The 24,889-nt window shown below is 34.6% G+C and overlaps 1 protein-coding gene across 1 annotated transcript in view; it reads left to right on the top strand.

The window, feature by feature from the left end:
• LOC124985685 (ankyrin repeat domain-containing protein 26-like) overlaps positions 1-24,889 on the top strand; it is a 123,165-nt gene that overhangs the window by 34,471 nt on the left and 63,805 nt on the right. Inside the window, exons 17-23 of the mRNA XM_047554347.1 lie at positions 2,623-2,680; positions 2,778-2,932; positions 10,143-10,321; positions 12,161-12,191; positions 12,503-12,644; positions 19,088-19,310; positions 20,911-21,019. Coding sequence (XP_047410303.1) covers positions 2,623-2,680; positions 2,778-2,932; positions 10,143-10,321; positions 12,161-12,191; positions 12,503-12,644; positions 19,088-19,310; positions 20,911-21,019 — 897 coding nt within the window. The remainder of the gene's footprint in view (positions 1-2,622; positions 2,681-2,777; positions 2,933-10,142; positions 10,322-12,160; positions 12,192-12,502; positions 12,645-19,087; positions 19,311-20,910; positions 21,020-24,889) is intronic.

Genomic DNA, 24,889 nt, shown 5'->3' with positions numbered 1-24,889 from the left:
TTACTACGTTAGTAAATCCCATCTGAACTTTTTCCCATGAAGCATTTCGCATCTTGGACCAGTGGCCATGATATTCCTTCAGTGGGTTTAGTTTAACCTCTCACTTTGTATTTCTTTCCCTTGTCTAGTTGCTCTGACTAACATTTCATGTGCTTTTATGTCCAGGAGTGGTGAGCATGCACATGTTTTACTTGTTTCTGATTTCAGGGGAAATGCTTTCCATTTCTCACCATTCAGTCTGCCATGGCCTTTTGATGTGGCATACACAGCTTGCACAGTACTGATGCAAGATCCTGCTATCCGGAGTTTCTTAAGACCTTTCCAATATAGAAATGTGAGATTTTGTCAAAGGCTCTTATACATCTACTGATATGATTGTGAAAGCCTTTTCCTCGATCCTCTGTGTGCTGGACTGCATTTACTGACTTGTATGAATGGAACCATCCTTGCCTTTTTGGAATTAAACCAATATTACGATGTTGTATGACCATTTAAATGTGTTGTTGAAATTGCTTTCAATCATGACGTGAAGGTATTGGCAAATATATTCCTCAAGAATATTATTGAACCAATTTTTTCCTTGTTATGTTCTTATGCAGTTTTCCTATGAGGACGATATTGCCCTCATAGATAGTGTTTGCCATTTTCCTCCATTCTCTCCCCCATGTAACTTTTTGAGGGGCATCAGTGTTAGCTGCTCTCAATGTTTGGGGAAATTTCAGCCATGAAGGTGTCCAGTTCTGTGTTTTTGATTTTGGAAGGCTTTCCATTACTGCTTGAATAGAGTGCATGCTATTGGTCTGTTTCGATTTCTGGTGTCCTATTGATGCAACGTTTAGAGGTCATATGTGTCTAGAAATTCATTCATTTCTTCTCTTTTCTAGTTTTTATAATTTTTCAGTCATCCCATCAGGTCTCTGGAATTCCCTTTTATTGGCATTGAACTTTTCAAACAAGTCCTTAATAGTCCCCTGAATTTCAGAATGGTTTCTGTTCCAGATCCACTGTTGTTGTCTGTGAACATATTCATTGGCATCTTCCTTGGTGTTTCCTTCGATCAGCTTGCTTCAGTGTTTTATCAAACAGGTTGACCTTCTCCAAGAACCAACCCTTTGTTTTATTTATCTTTTCTATTGCTAACTCATTTTCTCATTTCTTATTTTGGCACAAATACGTATCGTTTCTTCCTCTCTGCTGACTTGGGGTCAGATGGTTCTTTTTTCCTTCAGACCTCAAGATTAATCTGTGGTTAATTTAGTTGAGATCTCTGTGATTTTCAGGTACATTGATGAACTTCCATCTTAGCACTGCTTTCATTGTATCTAATGGATTCTGGGATGTGTTTCTCTTTTCCCTTGATGCTGAGGGTCATTAAAAACTTCCCCCGTTTCCTTGTTGAGCCATTCCTTTTGCAAATGCATATTGCACATTCTCGTAGCGACTGTACTGACTGTGTCCTCTTGGTTGTTGTATTTTCAAAGAGTTATTTTATCATGATCTGATAATGTGCCAGGAATAGTTTGATTGCTTTATGTACTTTTGTACAAATAGCTTTGATGTCCAACATACAACCCGCTTTAGAGAAACTTTTATGAGAAGACTGAGTATTTGACTATTCTCTAAAGAAATAGTCCATAGACATGTGCAAAGTGCTTTTGATCCAGAGTTCATTGGATGGGCGGAGTAACTGTTCATTTGTAGTTTGGAAGGCATAGCAGTTTGTGAGAGTGGTATATTGATGTGACCCACGCTGATGTACCTGGAACTCATCTGCTCCTTTACTTTGAGTGGTTTTTGTTTCTTGACATTGGGGGCAGTGAAGTCCAAGCATCATTATTTCTAGCCCTTAAGGTTTCTTGTTGGATTATTCCTTTCACCAGTTGGCAGTGATCTTCCTTGTTTGTTCTGACTCGTGGTGGTTTGAAGTCATTTGGGAACATGAGAAGAGCCACTTCTCCTTGCTTTGGGCTTCCACTTGTAGGAAATGGAGTACCATTTTCCATCCTTTCATTCTATCAGTCCCATGGCATGTGATGTGTGTTTTCTGCAGACAAGATAGAGATGGGTCTTGACTTCTGCATTCAATATTCCACCTAATGTCTTTGAATTGAAGAACCAAGCATGTGAACATTCAGTATGAGTGGTAGAGTGGTATGTATTACTTTGGGTCATTTTGCTTCGTTTTCAATTTTGGATTCACCCCTAATTCACATTTGCCTTCCCTCTATTGTGATGGTACATGCTCTATTGTCTCATTGTCTTCGTGTGGTATAAGTAGGATTGTTTGGAGTACTTTCAGCAGTGCTGCCTTAGCGGTCTAGAGTTGTTGGAAACTACTCTTCTGCAGTAGATTGATGGGTGTTCCTTTTGTATGTGGCTAGTTTGTGGCATGGGCCATGAGTTCTAGAATTTTTCAGGTGCATTTTTTTGTTCTTCTAAATTGAATCCAGATATTGGCAAAGAGAGGTAGGTTTAGCTCTTACATTGTATTTTTTTGTTGCTACGAAGCATTACTTTGTGTCCTAATATATCGTTCATTTCAAAAAATGATCTGTGTGCTGCTGACTTTAAATAGTATTGAATGTTTGCTCATTACAATTATCATGTTTTTCTTCATACTAGAGTATCCGTGGAGGAAAAGGTGAACGTTATGAAAATTTCTTTCAATCCTGGAGCGAGGGTAATGTGTTTAAAGATGTTCTCTTCCTGTGCTGCTTATTGATTCTAAATTACAACGTGTTTCACTTGTATTTTACTTTGTTTTATTATTATAAAAGAAGAATATGACCCCCAGATGCAAGGAGAAAATCGAACCTTGCATGACGTGGACAATTCTGACAGTGAAGTGGAACCTTTGTTTTCCAGCCGGCATGTGAGATGCCTCAGTGTAAAAAGTTTGCCTGAGATGACTCCCTCGTCCTGGCCTGAAAATGTAAGGTGCCTTCTAATACTTTTCCCCACCCCTTTTTTGACACATCACCTCCCATAGTCTTTAATGATGACAATGATTCCAGAAACACAAAGCCCCTACTAGTTCACAATAGCAAATAAGTATATCACCAAGGGAGACGTATGTGGAGGACTGAGATGCAGAGGATTGGGTAGGAGTAAATTGTTGACTTGTATAGGGTAGTTGGATGCGTATTGATGCCGTCATGACTGAATGTTGTTTACAGGATTTCAGACCCTGGTTCCCACATCCCTTTCCCTTCAATCTCACCTTCGTCTTCTCTTTTTGTGTATCTTCAACTCCTTTATTTATTAAGTTTTAATAGGTGTTTCATAGATGTGCATAATAGTGGAATGTGATATTCTCATACTTGCAAATAGTTATTTTGTCAATCTCATTCCACGTTCTCTCCCTTTCCTCATTTGTCTTCCATTCCCATCATAATTTTCTCTTAATCTTCTTTTTAACTCTATGATATCCTTTCCCCAGCTGACACTGTATATTTTCACTTACTTTTATTTCATCCTGAGAGAGTAAATTTTTCAAAACTGATTTTCTCACTGTGCCTTTTTCACTTAGCACAATATCCTATTTTACCATCTCTGGCAAATGGCATAAGGTCTTTATAATACACATGAATACATCTTCATGTATAGATAGTGCATTTTTTACCCTTTCAATATGTCTTTGCTACTGTGAGTTTTGCTGGTGAAGGTGTTTATGTACTTGTATCCCTATTGGTATGCTCATTTTACAACTTTTGGACATATGCCCAGAAGTGGAATAGCTGGATCACATGGTTGTTCCTTTCAAGTTATTCGAGAGTTGTCCATATTGCTTTTCAGAATGGCTGCACTAATCTGTAGTCCCACAAAATATTTATGAGATACATTTTTCCCCACATCCTCAGCAGCATTTACTCTGTGTACTCTTGATGGTTCCCATTCTGACTGGAGAGGAAATCTATGAGTATTTCATCTGTTTTGAATTGCATTTAACATGACTGCTAAGCATTTTGAACATATTTTCCATATTTATTTGAATGTTTCTTTTTCTTTGGGAAATTTCCATTTCTTCCTAATTTATTGGGTTAATTGTATTCATGATGCTAAGCATTTCCAGTTTTTTTATATACTTTTGTTTTCAGTGTCATCTCAGAGCAATAGTTTGCAAATTTTTCTTGTATTGTTTAGATTCTCTCTTCAGGCTCTTTATCATTTCTCTTGCTGTTTGCCCCTTTTAAAGAAAAAGAAAAAGCTGTAGCCAAGTGGCTTCTTCTCTGTATCTTCCATCAACTCTGGTTTGTGTGTATTTTATTGCCAGCATGATGCTGTTTTCCTGATTATTGCTCTGTGTTATATTTTGAATGTGAGTATTTTGATGGCTCTGCATTGCTCTAGATCCTTTTGTCTATTTTTGGTCTCTTTTCATCCATGCAAATTCCAGGATAATTTTTTCCAGTTGCAGGAAACACACCATGGGAGTTTTGATTGGGACTGACTAAAATCAGTGAACCATTTGAGTATGCAACTATTTCTCCAATACTATGTCTGCCTTTTTATTAACAAGTGAGGCCTCTCTATCAATCTTGTTCAATTTCCATTTCTCTTTCTGCCAGTTTGCCTGCATAGTTTTATCAACTCCCTATTTTGGTTTATTCCTATGTATAATTTTTCTTCTATTGTGAGTGGAGTTGTTATCTGCATACCATTCTCCATGGGGTTGTTTTTATGGTATAGATATATTCTTCATGTTTTTCTTGATTTTCTTTTCAGCTACTTTACTAAATTGGTTGATCCCATCTTAAGTTCTTTGGGTGGAGCCTTTAGGATCCTCTAATAGAGGATGTGATGTTTTGTCAATAGGGTGAATTTGACACTCACTTTGTATTTCCTTCCCTTGTCTAATTGCTCTGACTAAAATTTAAGGTGCTGTTTTTATAGGAGTCATGAGCATGCACATCTTTTACTTGTTTCTGATTTTGGGGAGAAAGGCTTTCAGTTTCTCACCATTCAGTCTGCCATTGGTTTTTGATTTGGCATACACAGCTTCTGTAATCCCACAGCAAGATCCTGCTGTCCTAAGCTTCTTGAGACTTTTCTAATATAACACTGATGAATTTTGTCAAAGGCTCTTATATATCTATTGATATGACTGTGAGATTTTCATCTCTGATGTTCTTTGTGCTGTACTGCATTTACTGATTTGCATATGTTGAACCATCCTTGTGTTTCTGGAATTAAACCAATATTATGTTGTTGTTTGACCATTAAAATGAGGGTTAAAATTTTTTTCTAGGTTTTCATGAGGGTTTTGGCACTTATGTCCTTCAAGAATACTATTAAATATGTTTCTTTCCTTGTTTTGTTGTTATGCTGTTTTTCTATAAGGAAGACATTGCCCTCATAGAATGTCTCTGCCTGTTTTCCTCTTTTCTATGTAATTTTTGGAGGATCATCAGTTTTACTTGTCCTTTGATGTTCTGAGAAATTTCAGCCAGGAATATGTCTGGTCCTGGGCTTTTGTTTTTGGAAGTCTTTTCATTAGTCCTTCAATATAATGCCAAGGCATTGGTCTGTTTAGATTTCCAGTGTTCTCTTGGTTTAATGTTTGTAGGTAATATATGTCTAGAAATTCATTCATTTCTTCTACATTTTCTTATTTTTATACTGTAAGTGATTCCAGCAGGCTTCTAGAATTCCGTTTTATTGGCATTGAAGTTTTCAGCATGGTTCTTGATTGTTCTGTGGATTTCAGAAAGGTTTCTCTTCAAAAGTCACTTTTTTGTCAGAAATTTATCAATGATATCGTCTCTCTCTTTACTTTGTTAGTTTGGTTCAGTGTTTATCAAACTTCTTGATGTTTTCAAAGAACCATCTCTTTGTTTCATTTATTCTTTGTATTACTTATTCATTTTCTAATTCATTTAAATTGGCACTAATAGTTATTTCTTTCTTTCTCTTGTTGCATTATGATGTCAAGACTTACCTCTAGTTAATTTTAGTTGCCTTCCATCAGATTTGCTGTTAAGTAGTCCCATTTATACTCTTCCACCTTAGCACTGATTTCATTGTATCCCAGAGATCCTATGATGTGTTTCTCTTTTCAATTGATTCTAAAGGTCTTTAAATATTTCCCCTGAGTTCTTTGAAGAGCTATTCATACTAGAAAAGTATACTGTTCATTCTCACAGTGATTGTACTGATTCTTTTCTTTTGGGTTGTGTGGTTTTGAAAACTTATTATCATCAGATACTATGCCAGTAATTATTCTGATTGCATTGTGTATTTGAGGAGAATAGCTTTGATATCCAACATGGAGCCTGCTTTGGAGAAAATTTTATAAGAAGAATGAGTATTTGACTTGTCTCTAAGAAATATTCCATAGACTGTACAAAGTGCTTTTGATCCAAAGTACATTTGACTTGTGTAGTAATGGTTGATTTGTAGTAGGATGTCAAAGCTACTTGTGAGTGTGATATATTAAAGTGACCTATCCTCATCTTCCTGGGGCTCATCTGTCCCTTTACTTTGAGTGGTTTTGTTTCATGAATTTGGGGGCACTGAAGTCCATGGCATAATTACTTATAACCCCTTATGCTTCTTGTTGGAATATTCGTTTCACCAGTACATAGATCTCCCTTGTTATTTCTGGCACATGGTGGTTTGAAGTCTTTTGGCAAATATGAGAAGAGTTACTGCTCCTTGCTTTGGGCTTCCATTTGTATGAAATGTACATAACATTTTCCATCCTTTCATTCTGTGAGTCTCTTCACATGAGACATGTTTCCTGCAGACAAGGTACAGTTGGGTCTTGACTTTTACATTCAATATTCCACTCAATGTCTTTTAATTGAAGTATCAAGTCCATGTACATTCAGTATGAGTCGTAGAGTGGTATGTATATCTTTGTGCCATTTTATTTTTAATATTGCATTCAGCCCTAATTCACATTTGCTTCCCTTCTCTTGTGATATTCATTCTTACACATGCTCTATTGTCTCATCGTCTTGCTCTTTTCTATGTAGGATTCTTTTGAGTACCTTCAGCAGTGCTGTGTTAGTGGTCATGAGTTGTTGGAGTTTACTCTTATGCAATTGATTTATGGGTGTTCATATTGTATGCTGCTAGTTTGTTGCATGGGGTCATGAGTTCTAGAATATTTCTGGTGCATTTTTAGGGTCTTCTAAAGAGAGAATCATATTGTTGTCAAAGTGAGCTAGGTTTAGTTTTATTTTCCTGTAAGAATTCATTTGCTTTCTCTTATTTTCCTAAAAGCTCTGGCTAGAGCGATGAGGGACTATGTTATTAAGTAGTAAAAGAGGGCATCCTTGTCTCATTCCAATTTTGGGGGGAATGATTTTAGTTTTTCTCCTTTTTAGCATAATGTTGGCCATTTTGTAGAGAAAATAACTTTAAAAATGTTGAGGCATGTTTTTACTCTCCTTTGTTTTTCTTGTGGTTTTAACCTTTATTTTGTCAAATGCTTTTCCTACATCTAGTGAAATAATCATGTGAGTGAGAAGGGGCTGTGGAGGGACTGCCAAGCTGTGCTGCCATAGAGACCCCCAGATCACCTTGCCAAGCCCATGTTCCTGACAGCCAGTAAAATCCAACTGCTTTTGCTCCTCAGGTCCTTCACATCCACACACTGCCTTATTTGATGTCTATTGATATTGGCTCTTAATATGTGATAACATCAAAGAAAGAACCATTTTAAAGAAAAGACACTCAAATTTGACAAGTCCTATACTTGATTGTTAGGAAAGTTTGCTTCTGGTTGTCTGTCTCTGTAGTAATGCAGAAATGTCTTAAATAAAAAGAACCCAGACTTGAAAATATATGTCCTTCTCATACATGCTCTGGAACATTCTCACAAATTATGTTCTCAGATGCATCTAAGTGAAAATAAATTAGAGCCTGAAAATGATCAACTAGAAAGTGAACATGCTTCTAACACTGAGGAGGAGAATTTTATAATAATACAGAAAATAAAAATGCAAGGAACCCAGAAGTTGTTATAATGAAAGAAGACCAAGAATTTGATCTGCAAATAAAACCAACCATGAACATAATTACTCCTAGTTGGAATTTAAATGTTGGACAAATGCCTAGGTGTAGTAAGCCAAAAAACTATCTCGATTCACATCTTACCTACTCCCAAGAAGTGAATCATATTACTCAAATGAAAATGCCAGTATTTATACTGTTAAAGATACTTATAAGAAAACAAAATCAATCCAAATTTTGTTCCAGAAGCTACTCTGTGATCATTGCAGTGCTGATAGCTATAAGAGTATGGGAACCGAATTAGATAAGATGAGATTCTATCTACCACATAGTGACAGAATAATGAAAGAATGTCCAGATGACCAATTACTGCAAGGCAAGTGAAGGTTTAGGAATGAGATAGGCATGTTACAAGTAGAGGTCTTGGCAATAGAAAAAGCAAAAGTTCACCTTCAGAATGAGATAGATGTTCTCTTGTTGCTGCTCTTGGTTTTTCTCACTATCAATTATATTCTGATTTCCTGCTTTTAAAAAGCTCATGTATTAAATGGGGTTATCTAAATATGAAATTGTATCTAGAAATAGATGCTTGCTGCTCTCTCCATAAATAGGAGTTCAGGAAAATATTCTCATCATCTTTCTTCTTCATCAGTTTTCGTCAATCAGTCTTCCAAGTGCATATGAACTGGAAGATTTAGTACTATACCATATAATCTTCTGAACCAAAATAGGAATAGAGGAAGTTGCTTACAGAATGTAATAAGCTTGAAGTGTTTTTGTTTGGTTTTTGCTATTGAACTAAGATTAATTGGCATTTATTTAAACAAAAAAATGGAAATGTCAGGGGAAGGAAGTCATGACTGAGATGGAATATATCCATAGCCTAGTTTTGGGAGGTGTAACATTTTCTTCCAGTGAAACTAATCTGTTTATTGTGCTTTCATCTGTATAAATTCATCTGTTTTACTTAGACAATTGAAACTTATAATTCTAGTATAAGCACTTTAAACATTTTTGACCAGTACATATAATTCTGCATTTGTTGTTGTTGTTGTTGTTGTTGTGCTGAGGATTGAACCCAGGGCCTTGTGCTTGCAATACTTATGCATTTTTTATATCACTACTGTTTAATGTTTCTGTTTCAGTCAGCCCTTTAAGATTTTTTTTGAAAATGTTAATTTTGGTATGTATGATTTTATTCCATAAAGAAGCATTAAATCTCAGTCCCAAATGTTGGACTTGACACTAATGTAGAACATGGACTTATGAAGATCACTGAGTTTCAAATATAAACAAAAATATAGAGATACATTTTAAAACAAATGTAGTGGCAAATGAACTGGGAGGCTTCCCATCTCCCAAGAAAGCATTGTTTCACTTTCCCTGGGTCACACTTAACATATCTGTTTAGTATGCAATTCTAGATAATTTATCTGAACCAGCATTATGAAATTGTGGCATCTTTCCATGCCACCAAGACGCTAGGTAGTGCCACTTGGGAGCTTGGGCAGACTCATTAAATCTTTCTTGAATTTACTTCCAAGTAGGTAATGGGGCTAATGTAATGTAGATAACCCATCTGCAAAGCATCTCATTTTCCAGCACTCCAGTTACAAGGCAGCAGGATTGTCCTATTCCTTTTGTTGCAGCAAACTTTAGTTCATACAGTACATTGAGCACCTTCACTGTTTTGCTCTCCCTGGATCCAAGTGACTAAAGAATTGCAAAAGGCAAGGGGGAAGGACTAGTGCAGAAAGGGGAAATCTTCCTGTCTTTACTGAGGCTCAACAATGACACAGTCCCTGAATCTGGATGATTCATTTAAGATCCAGGTAGTAAAGAGAAAAGAGGACTCCTTTCATGTCGTTTTCTTTGTGCATCTGCTAGTCATACAGGAAGTGTAAATGTTAGATAGCAAAGAATGGATCACAATGAAAATATGGAATGAAAAATTGTTCTATTTGAAATTTTGGAAGATTCTGCTTTCTCCACTCGAACAAAAATAAAGCAGAATTTATAAAAATTCTCAATGACATTTTAGAAAATTAAAGGAAGCAGAGAATATTTTATGGGTTGAAGTGACAGTTAAACTAAATCAGGTGGTAAAATCAAGGATGAAAACAGAAAAGAAACCTTCTTATTGAAAAGTAGCAGTTATCCTTAGTATCAAATATTCCTTAAAGGTTGAGGAAAAAAACAAGGAGCACCCAGCTGAAAGAGACAAATCACAAAACCTATGGGAAGGCACTGAAGAGGATGATGATCATGATGATGATTATGATGATGAATCAACTGAACAGAAAGAGAGCAGAAAAACTGACCATAAGTGCTTTTCTCTTAGGAAGTTTCAAGAATATGATGGGTAAGCCTGTGGCAGTATTTCACAGTAGATAATTGTTATTCTCCAAATCTCATTCTCATTTGGTCTCATAGTTCATGATTAAGGTACATTAAGCTTTAACTAGGGATATTCAACCTTGGAGGGTTTCCAGGAAAGTGAAAATAAAAAATGAGATCGATTTTATTCCAAATTTGTTAATGAACATTTTATCTGCAAAGTAATGATAAACATTGGGAACTATGAGGAAGAAGACATTCTCATATACTGTTCCTACATTAAATTGGTCAGCACTTTTGGAAGGGTACGTTAGTGGCATGTACCAAAGATTAAAAATATTATTCCTCAAAACTAAAAGCTTCACATCTATTACTAGAGCCTTCTTGGAATGGAAAAGTTGACTTGTAAATGCATTACCTACACACACATCTAAGGGACTAACATTGCATGTTATACATAATAAACAGTAGGTGAATATACTAATAGGCATAACAGGTACATTAAATATACAATATATATAGAAAACATTTTTACAAATATATACATAAATATGAATATTAAGAGTGTTTATTATAGCACTGTCATATCATTAAATTGGAACTAGTCTAAATACTCATCAATAAGGAAATAGTTAAATTGTCATATCCATAAACTAATATAGTATGCACTCATTTTAATAATGAGGATGGTTCTATATCAGACTGATAATTTCAGAATTAAATATATTTACAACAGTTTGATGACACCTCTTAAACAAATTGTGTTCAAATTCTTGGGAGTATCATCATGTGTAGCTATGACTTTTTTGTATGGTACTCTAAAATGCCAGGTGTATCAACTTAATAGGTGTTTGAGGAAAATGGAAGCTTTTGTTTGTACCCAACAGAAATGTGAGCAATTGACAAATTACTACCCAATATTGCTTTGGCATTTTAAAGTTTTAAAGCATACAAACCTTGTTTCCCCATACCAACAGTGTCATTAAAAATGGATTCTGTGCTGAGAAAGTATTTGTGAAATGTATAAATAAACTGTTGAATAGATAAAGATGCCTGTTGATATATTTCTTTAGAAAAAATAAATCTTTAGTTAATTGAAACTAAACTAGGTGTTCAAAATTGATTTGGTCTAAACCCTTATTTTTAAAATATTGGCAAGATTCAGAAATTATTATTTATAATTATCACCAGATAAGAAATGATATTGTAGATTGATCTGTTGTTATCTCTCTTAAAACACTTTTTCAGTTTATTGTGAAACACATGTTTTAAAACCTGAAACCTGTATTCTGGGTTTGCTTCCTTTGAGCAAGTTACTTACCCTTTCTTTGCCTACTTTCTTCTCTTATAAAATACCTAGTGTACTATCTGCCTTATGGAATTGTGAAGATGAAAAGAATTTGAACCCATGTGGAGTGTAAGAAACATGCACAGTGATTACACTGTAGGTTTTGAAAACCTAACTCTTGAAGTTATACAAAAAGATTTTCTCTTGTAGAAGGATTTAAGTCATATTTTACTAATGGGTTTGAGTTCTTGGTAAAAATTTGTCTTTTATTTTGATTATAATAAAAATTTTGTATTTATTTCTATCAAATAATGCATGCAACATACTTTGGCTTTGACTGTCAAAAAGTGTGATCTAAATTTTGGTTTTATTATGAACTTACGGTTAGTATTATTTTGTCCCTTAATGTTACTCTTTCTGTTTATGATTGAAATTTAAATAGCCTGTAGAATTTATGAATAGGAGAAATGAATTAAAAATGTAGATATTTTATATACAAAGATACTAGACATCCTTATTTATATATTAATATCTACCTGAAAAGGTTTTATGTCTGTGTTTTTTTTCTTTTCATAGGCTCAGAGAAAAAACATCTAATGAAGAAAAGGTATGGTTAAAAATAATAAAAGAGTATTGTATTGAAAAATACACTGTGAAAGGCTAGGTGATTCAGTCTAAAACTATGTTGTAAAATGTAACCTGGAAAAGTAGAGAATCTATTGTTAGGTAAAGACTTCTACTTTGAGAAAGTGAATAAGAAACAGTCACCATTGATAAAAGTATCCTTTTGACAGAAACTAGCTCTTTTACAAGCACCTGTGTTGTTGCATATAAAATGACAGAAAATTGTTCCCTCTATGAATTTGGTACATGATATATATATTTGGAGGATATTTTCAAATCATATTATGTTTACAGGTCAAAAAACAAGCCCATGCCATGGAAGACCTTAATAACTTAAGTCAGTCATCTGAAACAGCCTCAAAGGATTTTGAGTTGGCTTACCCTAACTATGAGAAAATTTTGCTGTTGATTGAACAACACAAAATGTCATGTAAAGGTAGGACCTCTGCATAAAAATTAGGCCTTTCATGTATATTATAGTAATAGATGCACATGTTGCTGAGCACGGCACCATGGAGCAGTGATGTGTTATATCTGTTCCTATCAGAAATATACTTTGTATTAAAATAGATGGAGAACTACATTACACTCTCAGTCAGAGAGCTATGATAATTCCAACTGCACTTTTCTTTGTGAATGGCATTCCAACTACTTTTATTGGCTGTGTTGCTCCCTTGTGCCTTGACCATTATCTTGTCAGGGTACCATTGTCTCTATCAGAAGCCTGCAGTAAACCTTGACCTGCTTTTCCTGCTGTGTGGCCTTGTGAAACTATGCTCAAGACTACTGTCATAATTACACATTTTTTAGAGTTCAGATTTGATCATGTTAACCCTTCCTTTGAAACCTGGCTCTCACTTATCTTTGCTATAAGGTTAAAGATTTCAGTCCTCTGGCTTTATCCTGCATTGCTGCATCCTAACCAGTGTCTTTGATGTTTGTCCTTGCAGTGCAGCTTTATGCTTTCAAAAGCTTTAGTGAAATACTATTGAAATATATTAAACAGAGCATATATAAAGTGTGCAGTTTGACAAGTTTTGACGTGTGTATTAAACACATGCTTAAACACCATAATCCAAATATTCAACATCTGTAGCAATTGCAGAAAAGCAAATTAAAACTACAATCAGCTGGGTGCAGTGGTGCACTTCTGTAAACTCAGCAGCTCAGGAGGCTGAGGCCAGTGAATCTTGAGTTCAAAGCAAGCCTCAACAAAAGTGAAGTGCTAAACAACTCAGTGAGGCCTTGTCTCTAAATAAAATACAAAATAGGGCTGGATATGTGGCTCAGTGGTCAAGTACCTCTGAGTTCAATCCCTGGAACCTGCTCAAAAAAAAAAAAAAAAAAACTGAGATTCCATCTCACTTCAGTTATAATGGCAACAATCAAGAATACTAGCAACAATAAATGTTGGTACAGTTGTGGGGGAAAGGAAACACTCATACATTGCTGGTGTGGTTGAAAATTGGTGCAACCACTCTGGAAATCAGTGTGGAGGTTCCTCAGAAAAGTTAGAATGGAACCACCATTTTTACTAATTACCCCAGTCTTTGGTGTATACAAAAGGAGATAAAATCAGCATACTACAACATTGATAAACATCAATGTTTATAGCAGATCAACTCACAATGGTAAAGTATGGAAACAACCTAGGTGTCCTTTAGTGGGTGAATTTATAAAGAAAATTTGGTATGTATATGCAATGGAATATTAGTCATAAAAAAGAATGAAAATAATGGCACTTGCCAGTAAATGGATAGAACTGAAGAATATCATGCTAAGTGAAATAATTCATTCTCCAAAAAGCCAAAGGCCAAAAGTTCTCTCTGATACATGGATGCTAACCCAGAATAAGGGATTGTGTGGAAAGGAAGAATAGGAATCCATCAGATTAGACAAAGGGGAACAAATGGAAGAAGTGGGGAGGGGAATAGGAAAGACAGTAGAATTAATCAGACAGAACTTTCCTGGCCTTGTATTTGAATACATGATAAGAGTAACTGCATCATGTACAGGCACAAGAACTGGCTCCTAAAGAGAAATAAGTTACATTCTATGTATTACAATTTCCTAAAATTCATTCTACTGTCATATATAATGAAAAGAACACATGAAAAAAAGATAGTTAAGAAACCCTTACTCACAAAATATTCCTCATGCCCCTGTATATTCCCTGATTAAGAAACTCTCAAACTGTTTTCCAAAATATTTTTACCATTTTCTATGCCCACAGTATGAGAGGTCCCGTTCTTCCCTATCATCAATATCAGAGTATCGTCAACTTTTAATAATTATATCATTCTAATGGGGGTGCTCTGCACACATGCACACATCAGTATGCTTTCAATATGTGTTACACTAATGACCAATAATGTTGAGCATATTTTCACGTGCTTATTATTAATTTGGATAAGTTTTTGGTCATTTATCCTTTCAATTCTTTCTTTACTTGTTCTTTTTAGTTATACGTGACAATAGAATTGATTTTGATATATTTGCAGAAGCATGGAATATATCTTATTCCACTTAGTTTTCCAGTCTTGTGGATGTACACAGTGTTGAGATTCACTGTGGTGTATTCAAAAATGTGCACAGGAAATTTTTTCATTCTTTCCACTGTCTCTTACCACTTCAAAAGTTAGTGTCTTCATTATTTGATGAGTTTGGAGAGTTTGTTATATGGTCTGAATACCATCCCATTATTAGCTGTTCTTTTTGGACAAAGTTTTCACCACTTTGTGGTTTGATACTTTCTCCTCTTAATAGGTTCTTTTTAAGAACTTCAGTTTTAAATTTTGATGAAGTCTAACATGTATTTGTTCAATCACAGATATTGTCATTTGTGTCACAGCATTTTAATTCCTTGTTAAACCATTTTACTTTTAGCTGACACAGTAATTGGACATATTGGTGGGGTAAACTGTGACATTTCAATGCATAGATACAATGTGCATTAGTAAGATAGGTGTGATTCAAATATGTCACTTCAGATATATTTCATCTCTTTTAGAATCATGCAAAATTCTTTCTGGAGAATAATTCTTACAAAACCAACCCAGGTGCCCTCCAGCAGATTAATGTAAAAAGAAAATGGAATATATACACATACAAGTGCACACACACACACACACACACACATATAACGGCCTATTACTCAGTCAAAAGAAAGAATTATGTCATTTGCCAGACATACTTTTGTTGTTGATTTCTGATCCTGATACTGTGCATCATTAAATTATTATAACAATCTTTACAATTCATTGTATAATCTTAGCATATGTTCCATTTTGGCAAGAAGAAAGGTGGTGTTGAGCTCATACTTTCTTGCTGACTTTCTGCCTTCTTTTTCTGTTATTGTGGGGTGCAACTTAAGAACAGACTGATCACCACTGAGAAGGTCAAATTTGTGAGTCTTTATTAAGCCATCCAAGTGACTGTCTCACACAATGCCCCAAAAATGGGTATTGGAGAACAGCCCTGACCATAGGGTTGCTGGGGTTTTATACCATAAATCAGTACATCAATAATAAGTTAGTATGATGATACATACTAACATCATGGGATCTGAAATCATTAGCAGAGGGGGAAGTGAGTCAAAATGACCTTACTTAGGTGCAAATTAATGAATAGTTACTAAAATCTAAACAATCGCTGTTGACATCACTGTTAACATGGTACATTGTTTAGGAAACTAGGAATCGAAAAGAGAACAATTTTCATTATACAAGAATTGTCATTTCATCATTTTGTATTGCCAAACAAGTCATGCTAAGCAACTGTTGATGGGTACAGAGGTGGGGCGTTCCCATGGGAGAAGCATTTACAATATTAACATGGAGTCTCAAGGTAAAATGGAGTCTGTTTAGTCATCGCCCATAATGCCTTGGCCTATAACATTTCCATGGAGTCAAACATGTCCACCCATCATACTCTCACTTGTTGAGTAAGGGGTTTTGGCCCCTCGGATGATAATTGTAAACTTGCTTATTTCTGTTTGTAATTCAGTTTTTTGCCTTATGAATTTTGCATCTGTTTGGGTACAAAACATTCAAGATTGTGTATATTCTTTATTAACTGAACTTTTATCACTGTGAAATGACCATGGTTATTGCTGTTAGGGTTTTATACTATGAAATCTAATTTGATCTTTAAATAGCCATTCCTGTTAAACCATCTTCTCTCAATTGTCATGTGGTTTATCTTTTTTCACATGCTTAATCAATTTGTATCTATATTAAAAAGTATTTCTCATAGGAAATGGGAAGCATATGGTTGCAGGAAGCATATTTCTTCTAGGAAGTGTAGTTGAATCAGACTATTTTGTCCATACTAACAACCTGTCTTTTAATTGAAGTTGTTAGACCTTTTTGATTTAACATGATTGTTATATACATTTGGCCCTTGAGCAGTGTTGGGGTTAGGAGTGCCAACCAGCTGTGCAGTCAAAAAATATGAGTGTATATTTGAACCCTGCAAAATCATAGTTACTAGTAGACTGCTGTTGACCAAAGGTTTCTTCATAATATAAACAATTAAAATATTTTATGGGTTAAAGGTGTTGTATATGGGGAAAATATACAAAAACTGTGAGGGATCACTTTGTACAGTGATAGCCGGTTTACTGGAGACAAACTGCTCCCATGGAGATGATTAAGTCCCAGGTGACCTTTTAAGCAGATGCATATGACACTTGAGTTCACCTCAATACCCATAGGAGGTGACTACAAAATTGTAAGTGCAGTTATGAACTATAACATCTGCCTTCTCTGAGTTTTTTTAAATTGTTTCTAATTTCCTAAAAAAAAAAAAATCTGTGTATAAGACAAACAACAGAGTTCAAACCTGTTTTGTTCAATGGTTAATGTAGTTGGGCTTAATTGTCATCATGCTCTTTGATTTCTGTCAGTTTTCCTCCCTACACGTGTAATTTGCATTTCTTTTAAAATTATATCTTTCATGCCACCTGTTCTCCTTTTTTATTTCAAAATTCAATTTTATTTACATTCTAAAATAAGTGACACACGATCTCATGTTTCAAAATTCATAAGGAGTCCCCGAATCACTCAGCTCCCTCCCTACTACCAGTGTTGCCAGATTCTTAGATTTCTATTGGGAGATGTTTTTACATATGCAATTATATGTATATACCATTCTCCATTCTTTCTACAAATGGCATGTACTTAATAAAGTGTTCTGTGCCTTACTTTTCTCACTTAACAATATGTCTTAGAGAATGTTGTATATTATCAGCACATAAAGGGCTTCCTCATTGTTTTATGGCCACAGAGAACTCATTATATGGAAGCATCATCATTTATTTAACCAGTTCTCAATAGATGGGACATTTAGGTTGTTTCCAAAATTTTGCTATTTCCAACAACAAAGCAGCAGTGAAAAACTTGTATAGACATTATTCCTCACAGATGTGAGTATGCCCATTAATGCTGTAAATATTATAAAATGGATGCTGACAGTGTTTTCTGCTACATGGGTCTCTTCCTCCTTTGCTTTTTCAACCTCTGGTTGACCCAAGTGATTTTTACATGTATGGGCAGTGGGTTGTTCTAATGCCCTAAAGCAACCTTGAAACCCTTGTGTTTATTGAAGAGACAAATGTTTACTTTGATTCTTAAAATTTTTATGCTTTTTTTTCAGGGGGGTGGTACTAGGGATTGAATTGAAGGACACTCAACCACTGAGCCACATCCGTAGCCCTATTTTGTATTTTTTTAGAGACAGGGTCTCACTGAGTTCTAGGTGCCTCGCTAAGTTGCTGAGGCTGGCTTTGAACTCTCCATCCTCCTGGCCCTTTTTTTTTTTTTTTTTTTTTTTTAATTTTATTTCAGGATTCAGTTAGGTTATTGATAACGAGTTTGGTTCTTCTAGTCTTGTTTTTATGATTTGTCAGTTGATCAGCTGGTTATGAATTCTCCACTACTGGAACTCGCTGATGACTCCACCCATGTCCTGTGACATTTCAGATATTCCACAGACTGATAGGAAGAGACACTGCTCCTGGCACTCCATGAACAGAAGACAGTTTCCTCTGATCTTTTGCAGTGCTTTTCCCTTTGGTCTCAGTTGCTTCTTGGCACCTGTGTGTTTGTTGTCCATTGGTCTTCTAAATATTCAAAGGGGGCCCTCTGCAGACCTCCAGGACTCTTCCTCTGTACGGCTTTCTCTTCTCCTGCTCTGTCCTGTGATCTCTCTGTGTCTTGGTTTTACCAGAATCCCAGCTCCATCACCTCAGCCCAGGGAGGCTGATGGACTCTACTTCTGCTTCTTCTCCTTGAGTCAGGGCTGGGGAAGCTGCCTCACAACAGGGAGATGGCACACTTGCAGAGCTTACATCATTTGTTTCCTGTCTACTGGGGAACACTGTCCTCTTGGCCTGTCTTGAAAATTTCTATTTAATGTATTTTGCCTGTTTGGGTTTTGGTAGTTTCAGGTGGGCTCAGGAAGCAGAGCCTGTTACTCCATCTTGGCCAGAAGCAGATTGTAATAGAGTTTCAGTACATGCTGTGTGTGGACTGGAATGCTCTTCTTCACCCTCTATCCAACAACTTCCTGATCATTCTTCATTTCTCTGGGTAGCCATATTTTCCTCAGGGAAATCTTTCTGTAGATTTGATTCCATTATGTGATTACAAAAGTCAATTTCCTTACATTATGCATTTGTCTTCACCTCTATACTTTAAGCTAAAGAAGAACATGAGTCTCATCTGATAGGTTTTTCTGCAGAATATATTATATTGTGCCTGAAACTGTAGGCATTCTGCATATTTGTTCAGTGCATGAGTGAGTTCCTGTGAAAATGTAAGTCCTTCATGTATGAAAAATATTTAAATATTTTACTTCTATCTTATCTCCCTTATCCAGATTCTCTTAGCCTATCTGAAATCAAGGATGCAGTTATTTCATCTCAAAGAACAATAGAACATAAAAAATGTCACTGCTTGCACTGCATCCCGCTTATAGAAAAACTTGCAAAAATGGAATATGAAGTTTATGGACTAAAAATGGAGCTATTGGAAGCAAAAAAAGTAAAATCCAAGCTAGAACATGAAAGAGCAGAGTGGAGACAAAGACTCTCAAATATGAGGTATGATATTCTAAATTTAGAGAAATGTTTGAATGATTTTTTAAAATTTAACTACAGATACATAGGGGACTTTTAGTATTCCCTGACTTACCTTTTGGCATTTCATAAGGAAGTCAACTTACTATTCTGGAGTGTGAAAATCTTGGACATAATCACAAGTTGGTAGGAATGATTACTTCTACCAATTAAATGCTTATTCTCCCCAGTGACAATGTTACTGGCTACATGGAAGCCCACTTTACAGGAATCTCAGTATTTTGTTATAGATGAAGATTTGGGTTGTCTTTCATTCATTTACAAAAAATTTGTATGGCAATCATTGCTTTAAGAAGCCTCATTTATAGAAATCATTTTCTACATGTTTATTTTGACTAAATTCTTCAAAAGTAGGTTTGGCTAAAGTAGAATCACTTTTTTTAAAAAGCATTTGATCAGGATTTCTAAATTGTACTCTAGAAAGTTTAAGTTAATTCACAGTTCCAACAGAAAATGAAATGGGCATTTTCCTGAACCAAGAAACATGTTTTGAAAAACTATACATTTTTTTTCTTCTGGTGTATGGAGTCAAACCCAGGAGCTTGTTCAAGGGGGTAGGTGTGCTACTGCTGAACTACATCCCCTGGTACTGTTTTATTCTTAAGACCCATGAAAGAAAATATGAACTGAAAAGTGATTACTGATGAGTTTATTCAACTTCTCTCATACATAAGTAAAATTAGTTTCAACTTCTCTAGTAAAAGAACATTTTACTCTCTCTTATTGGATTAAATACTGGTCCTGTCTTTTTCCAAGGCTGATTTTTAAGTTGCTTATAAAGTACATAATAATCAAGATCACTTGAAAATATAAATAAAAAATAAATGATTAAAAGTGTAATAACAGGAATTAGAGTCCTTAGACTAGCCTTGGGTTATAGTAATGTGCTGATATGTGCTGTATGAAAACATGGGAAGATACTCTCTAGTACTGTGAATCATTTCTAGGGGTACACTTAATGATAAATTAAGATAAAACCTTATTTTTAGTAAACTTCTAAACTGGTTTGTAAACAATTTTTAAAACAGCTTTGAATTATATTTAGGCTTGAGGAGGAATCATGTGTTTGCATGATTCCTGTAAATTGACAAGTTGAAAGCTAAACAGGTTATCTTAAAATTCATTTTGTAAGAAAGTAAAAAATAAAAACTTTCAACTTGTCAATTTACAGAATTATCTCAAAATTTCTTTTGCATAATTTCTACCAGAGTTAATTATAACAGAATATTGCCCAGTAATGAAAGGTTCTTTATTACCTTTCTATGTCTAAATTACCTTTATATATATATATATATATATATATATATATATATATGTATCTCCCTTGAGAAATATTGAAGAAGAAAATAAAACATGAACACAAGAAGGGAAACTTGTTTGAGAACACAGAATTTTTATTAGAATAATAAATTAACATACAAAGAGACAGATCACAACATGTAATTTTTACTTTCTAACAAAATGAATTTTAAGATAACCTATTTAAATGCAGATGTCACCTGCAAGAGGAAATTACAAAGAGAAGAGATCCTGATTACTTTTTTAAAAAAATTAACCTGCTAAGAGAAAGAGAAGGGGATTGTAATACAGAAAGGGAACTAAAAAGACAACTTGAAATCTTCCAGACAATAAGAGCTAGGAACCTGAATACTTCAAGAAATAAGTTATTTCAGGTAAAGTAATCCTCAGTAAAGTTTCAAATTTCTTACTTTATTTTAACATTAATTATGATATTTGTATAATTTACTATATATGTCATGTTTCACTTAATGATTAGGATAAGATCTAAGAAATACATTGTTCAGTAATAATTTCATCATTAGGCAATCATCAGCTTGCACTCACACCATGCAAAAAACTGAAGATGTCTACCCCACAATATACTCTTATGAGTATATTACTCTTACATATCCAGTCTGTTGTCTAACAAAGCATTGTTATTCTATGCCTGACTACATTATTTAGGTTTAAAACAAAAGGCCATCTCATCCTAAAGTTAAGTGATGGCATTTTTTATTGCAAATGTTGACATCAAATAAATGCTCAGCATGATTTCTGAATGTATTAATGGAAGGTGAGTGGGGTTAAATCACCAACATAATTGTTATTTTAGGCTTTTATGTTATAAAACAGGCTAAATCACTTTGAAAATATCAAGACATTTGTTAAAAGTTTTGTAAAATGTTGTATTTCATGATACTGCCTCAGTCTGTATTTAAGATATGTTTTTGCTCTGAAAATTTAACTGTCATTTATGTGATTAAAATTTGAGCTCTCCATGTGGGATAAAGTTCCTTGATATATCCATGTGGGATGAAGGCTCCTTCTCTATATTTTTATCAGAGGACCATAATTATACATAGCATTTGGGTTTTGACTCAGTCTCATCTGCAAGGAATTTGATTTCAAGCCCCATTCCCCCTCTTCCTCACTTCCTCCTTCTCTATCCTCCCTCTCTTCTCTATTAAACATCCTTTCTTTTACATATGCATGAAAGTGAAATTCCCTTTGGTTTCTTTATATATGATTATATCACGATTTTGTTAAATTCATTCCATTTATCTTCCCCTTTTCCTTCCTTCTTTCCTCTCATTCACCTACATTTACTTCACTATTCTTTCCTGTATCTTTATGGTTTCTCATCCCCTCCCCCACTGCCTTCTTTCCCTTATTTTGCTCTAACTTCCACAGATGAAAGAAAACATTCAACCTTTGATTTTCTCAGTCTGGTTTATTTCCCTTAGCATGATTTTCCCCATTTCCACCCCCTTACTGGCAAATATCATTCTTTCATTCTTTTTTATGGCTGAGTAAAACTCCATTGTGTATATTTACCACATTTTCTTAATCCATTCATCCATTGATGGACACCTGGACTGGTTCCACAGTTTGGCTACTGTGAATTTTTCTTCTATAAGCACTGAAGTGTATTGCTATGGTATGCCAATTTTAGATCTTTTGGGTATACAGTGAGGAGTGGGAGAGTGCGATAGCTGTATCTTATGGTGATTCCATTCCTAGTTTTTTGAGTAATCTCCACATTGCTTTCCAGAGTAGTTTTAATAGTTTGCAGTCCCACCACAATGTAATAGTGTGCCTTTCCCCCACATCCTCACCATCATTTATCAGTGTAATAGTGTTCCTTTTCCCCCATATCCTTGCCAGCATTTATCATTCCTGTTCTTGATAACTGCCATTCTGACTAGAGTGAGATGAAATCTTAGTGTAGTTTTAATTTGCATTTCCCTGATCACTAGAGATGCTGAAGAGTTTTCATATATTATTGGTCATTTGTGCTTCTTCTTTTGAGAATTTTCTGTTTAGTTCTTTTGCCCATTTATTGATTGGACTATTTGTTTTTTTGTCATTGATGTTTTTGGGTTTCTTAAATATTCTGGATATTAGTCTCCTCTCTGAGAAGTAAATAGCAAAGAATTTTTCTCATTTCATAGGCTTTCTCATCACTCCTTCAATTATTTCCTTTGCTGGGTAGAAGTTTTTTAATTTGATGGCATCCCATCTCTTGATTCTTGATTTTATTTCTTGAGCTTTAGGACATCAGTAATTGAACCCATACGATGCAATGTTGACCTTATGTTTTCTTAGAGCAGTTTCAAGGTTTTTGATCTAATTGCTTAGTTTTTATCTATTTTGATTTGACTTTTGTTCAGAATGAAAAAATGGGATCTAAATTTATTCTTCTATATAGGGATATGCTGTTTTATTAGTACCATTTATTTAAAAGGCTGCCTTTTATCCGACCTATATTTTTGGCATCTTTGGCACATATCCCATGGCTGCATAAATTTGGGTTTGTCTCTGTGTCTTGTCTTCTATTTCACAGTCTTTGTGTCTATTTTGATGCCAATACCATGCTGTTTTTGTTACTATAACTCTATACTCTAATTTGAGATCAAATATTGCAATGCCTCCTACATCATTTTTCTTTCCCAGAAGTGCTTTGTCTATACTGGTTCTCTTATTCTCTCAAATGAATTGTTGTACTGTTTTTTCTACTTTTGTGAAGGAAGTATTGGTATTGCATTGAATGTGTATACTGCTTTTGGGAGTACGGTCATTTTGACAATATTAATTCTACCTATCCAAGAACATGAGGAGGTCTTTTCATCTTCTGAGGTCACTTTCAATTATTTTCTTCAGTGTGCTATGATTTTCATTATACAGGTCTTTCTCCTTCTTGATTAGGTTAATTCCCAGGTTTTTTATTTATTTATTTTTGATCATATTGTGAAGGGTGTGGCTTTTCTCATTTCTTCTCTGAGTCAGAGTATAAAAAAAGATATTGATTTATGAGTGTTGACTTTGTATTCTGCTACTTTACTAAGCTTATTTATCAACTCCAGAAATCTTCTGGTGGAATTTTTTTGGGTTTTCTAGGTGTAGAATTTTTTCATCATCATACAGTGATAGTTTCACTTCTTCTTCAATTTGTATTCCTTTATTCCTGATTGCCTTGACTAGAGATTTGAGAACTAAATTGAATATAAGTGGTGAACATGGACAATTGGACCAGATCATGATGGAATGAAAGTATAAATTAGCAGTAAAATATAATGAAGAAGCTGCATAAAGACATGGAAATTAAGTCTTCTAAATGAAGAATGAATTCATGAAAAAAATGAGAAAAGAAACCAATAAATTCTTAGCAACAAATGAAAACAAACATATCAAAATATTGAAGACACTATTAAAGCAGTATTAAGAGGGAAAATTCATTCCTTTAGTGCCTACTTTATAAAAATAGAACCCAAATAAATAATCTATGCTGCACCTCAAATCCTTAGAAAAAGAACAAATAACTCCAAAGTCAGTAAAATTCAAAAAAAATAATAAGAATCAAAGCCATAATTAATGAAATTGAGAATAAAAAACAATTCACAGGATCAATGCAACAGAGTTGGTTCTATGAAAAGATAAATAAGATTGATAAGCCCTTAGCCAAACTAACCAAAAGAAAGAGAAGACTCAGATCAACACAGGTAGAAATGAAAAAGGAGATATTACCACAGATACTTCTGAAATTCAAAGGACTGTTACAAACTATCCAATAAACTAGAAAAATTTAGAAGATATAGACAGGCTACTTCTTTTTAGCAGTTTTTTTTTTTTTTTTTTTTTTTTTTTTTTTTTTTTGGCGAGGGGAGTTCTGCTTTTATAATGAAGGTTGTAGACTTACCTCCCCTGCTGGCATGTGATCAAAAACTTACTGAAATATATCTCTATGTTTTAGAGGGACAAAATGCCACCCAGACACTACTTTTTTAGAGAACAGAATGCTAGAACATTATAAGATGGTATTCTGACAAATCATTCTTGCAAATGACAGAGATAGATATGCAAAATACAAATGATTCCTGATTACTTTCTTGTTTTCAAACATGTATGTGCATGCATTCATATGTGTGCATACTTTAAACAAAAGCTATATGCATCAGGGAATGTGTAGAGAATTTTAAAGTCATTATATCCTTAATATTTTGGGGACAGGGCATTTTTATCCCATTGGATAAAGTAACACTCTT

The sequence above is a fragment of the Sciurus carolinensis genome, chromosome 5, assembly GCF_902686445.1.
Source record: "Sciurus carolinensis chromosome 5, mSciCar1.2, whole genome shotgun sequence".
NCBI lineage: Eukaryota > Metazoa > Chordata > Mammalia > Rodentia > Sciuridae > Sciurus > Sciurus carolinensis.
The sequence above is the reverse complement of the archived record's forward strand: the minus strand, read 5'-3'. Positions and strand labels throughout refer to the sequence as shown.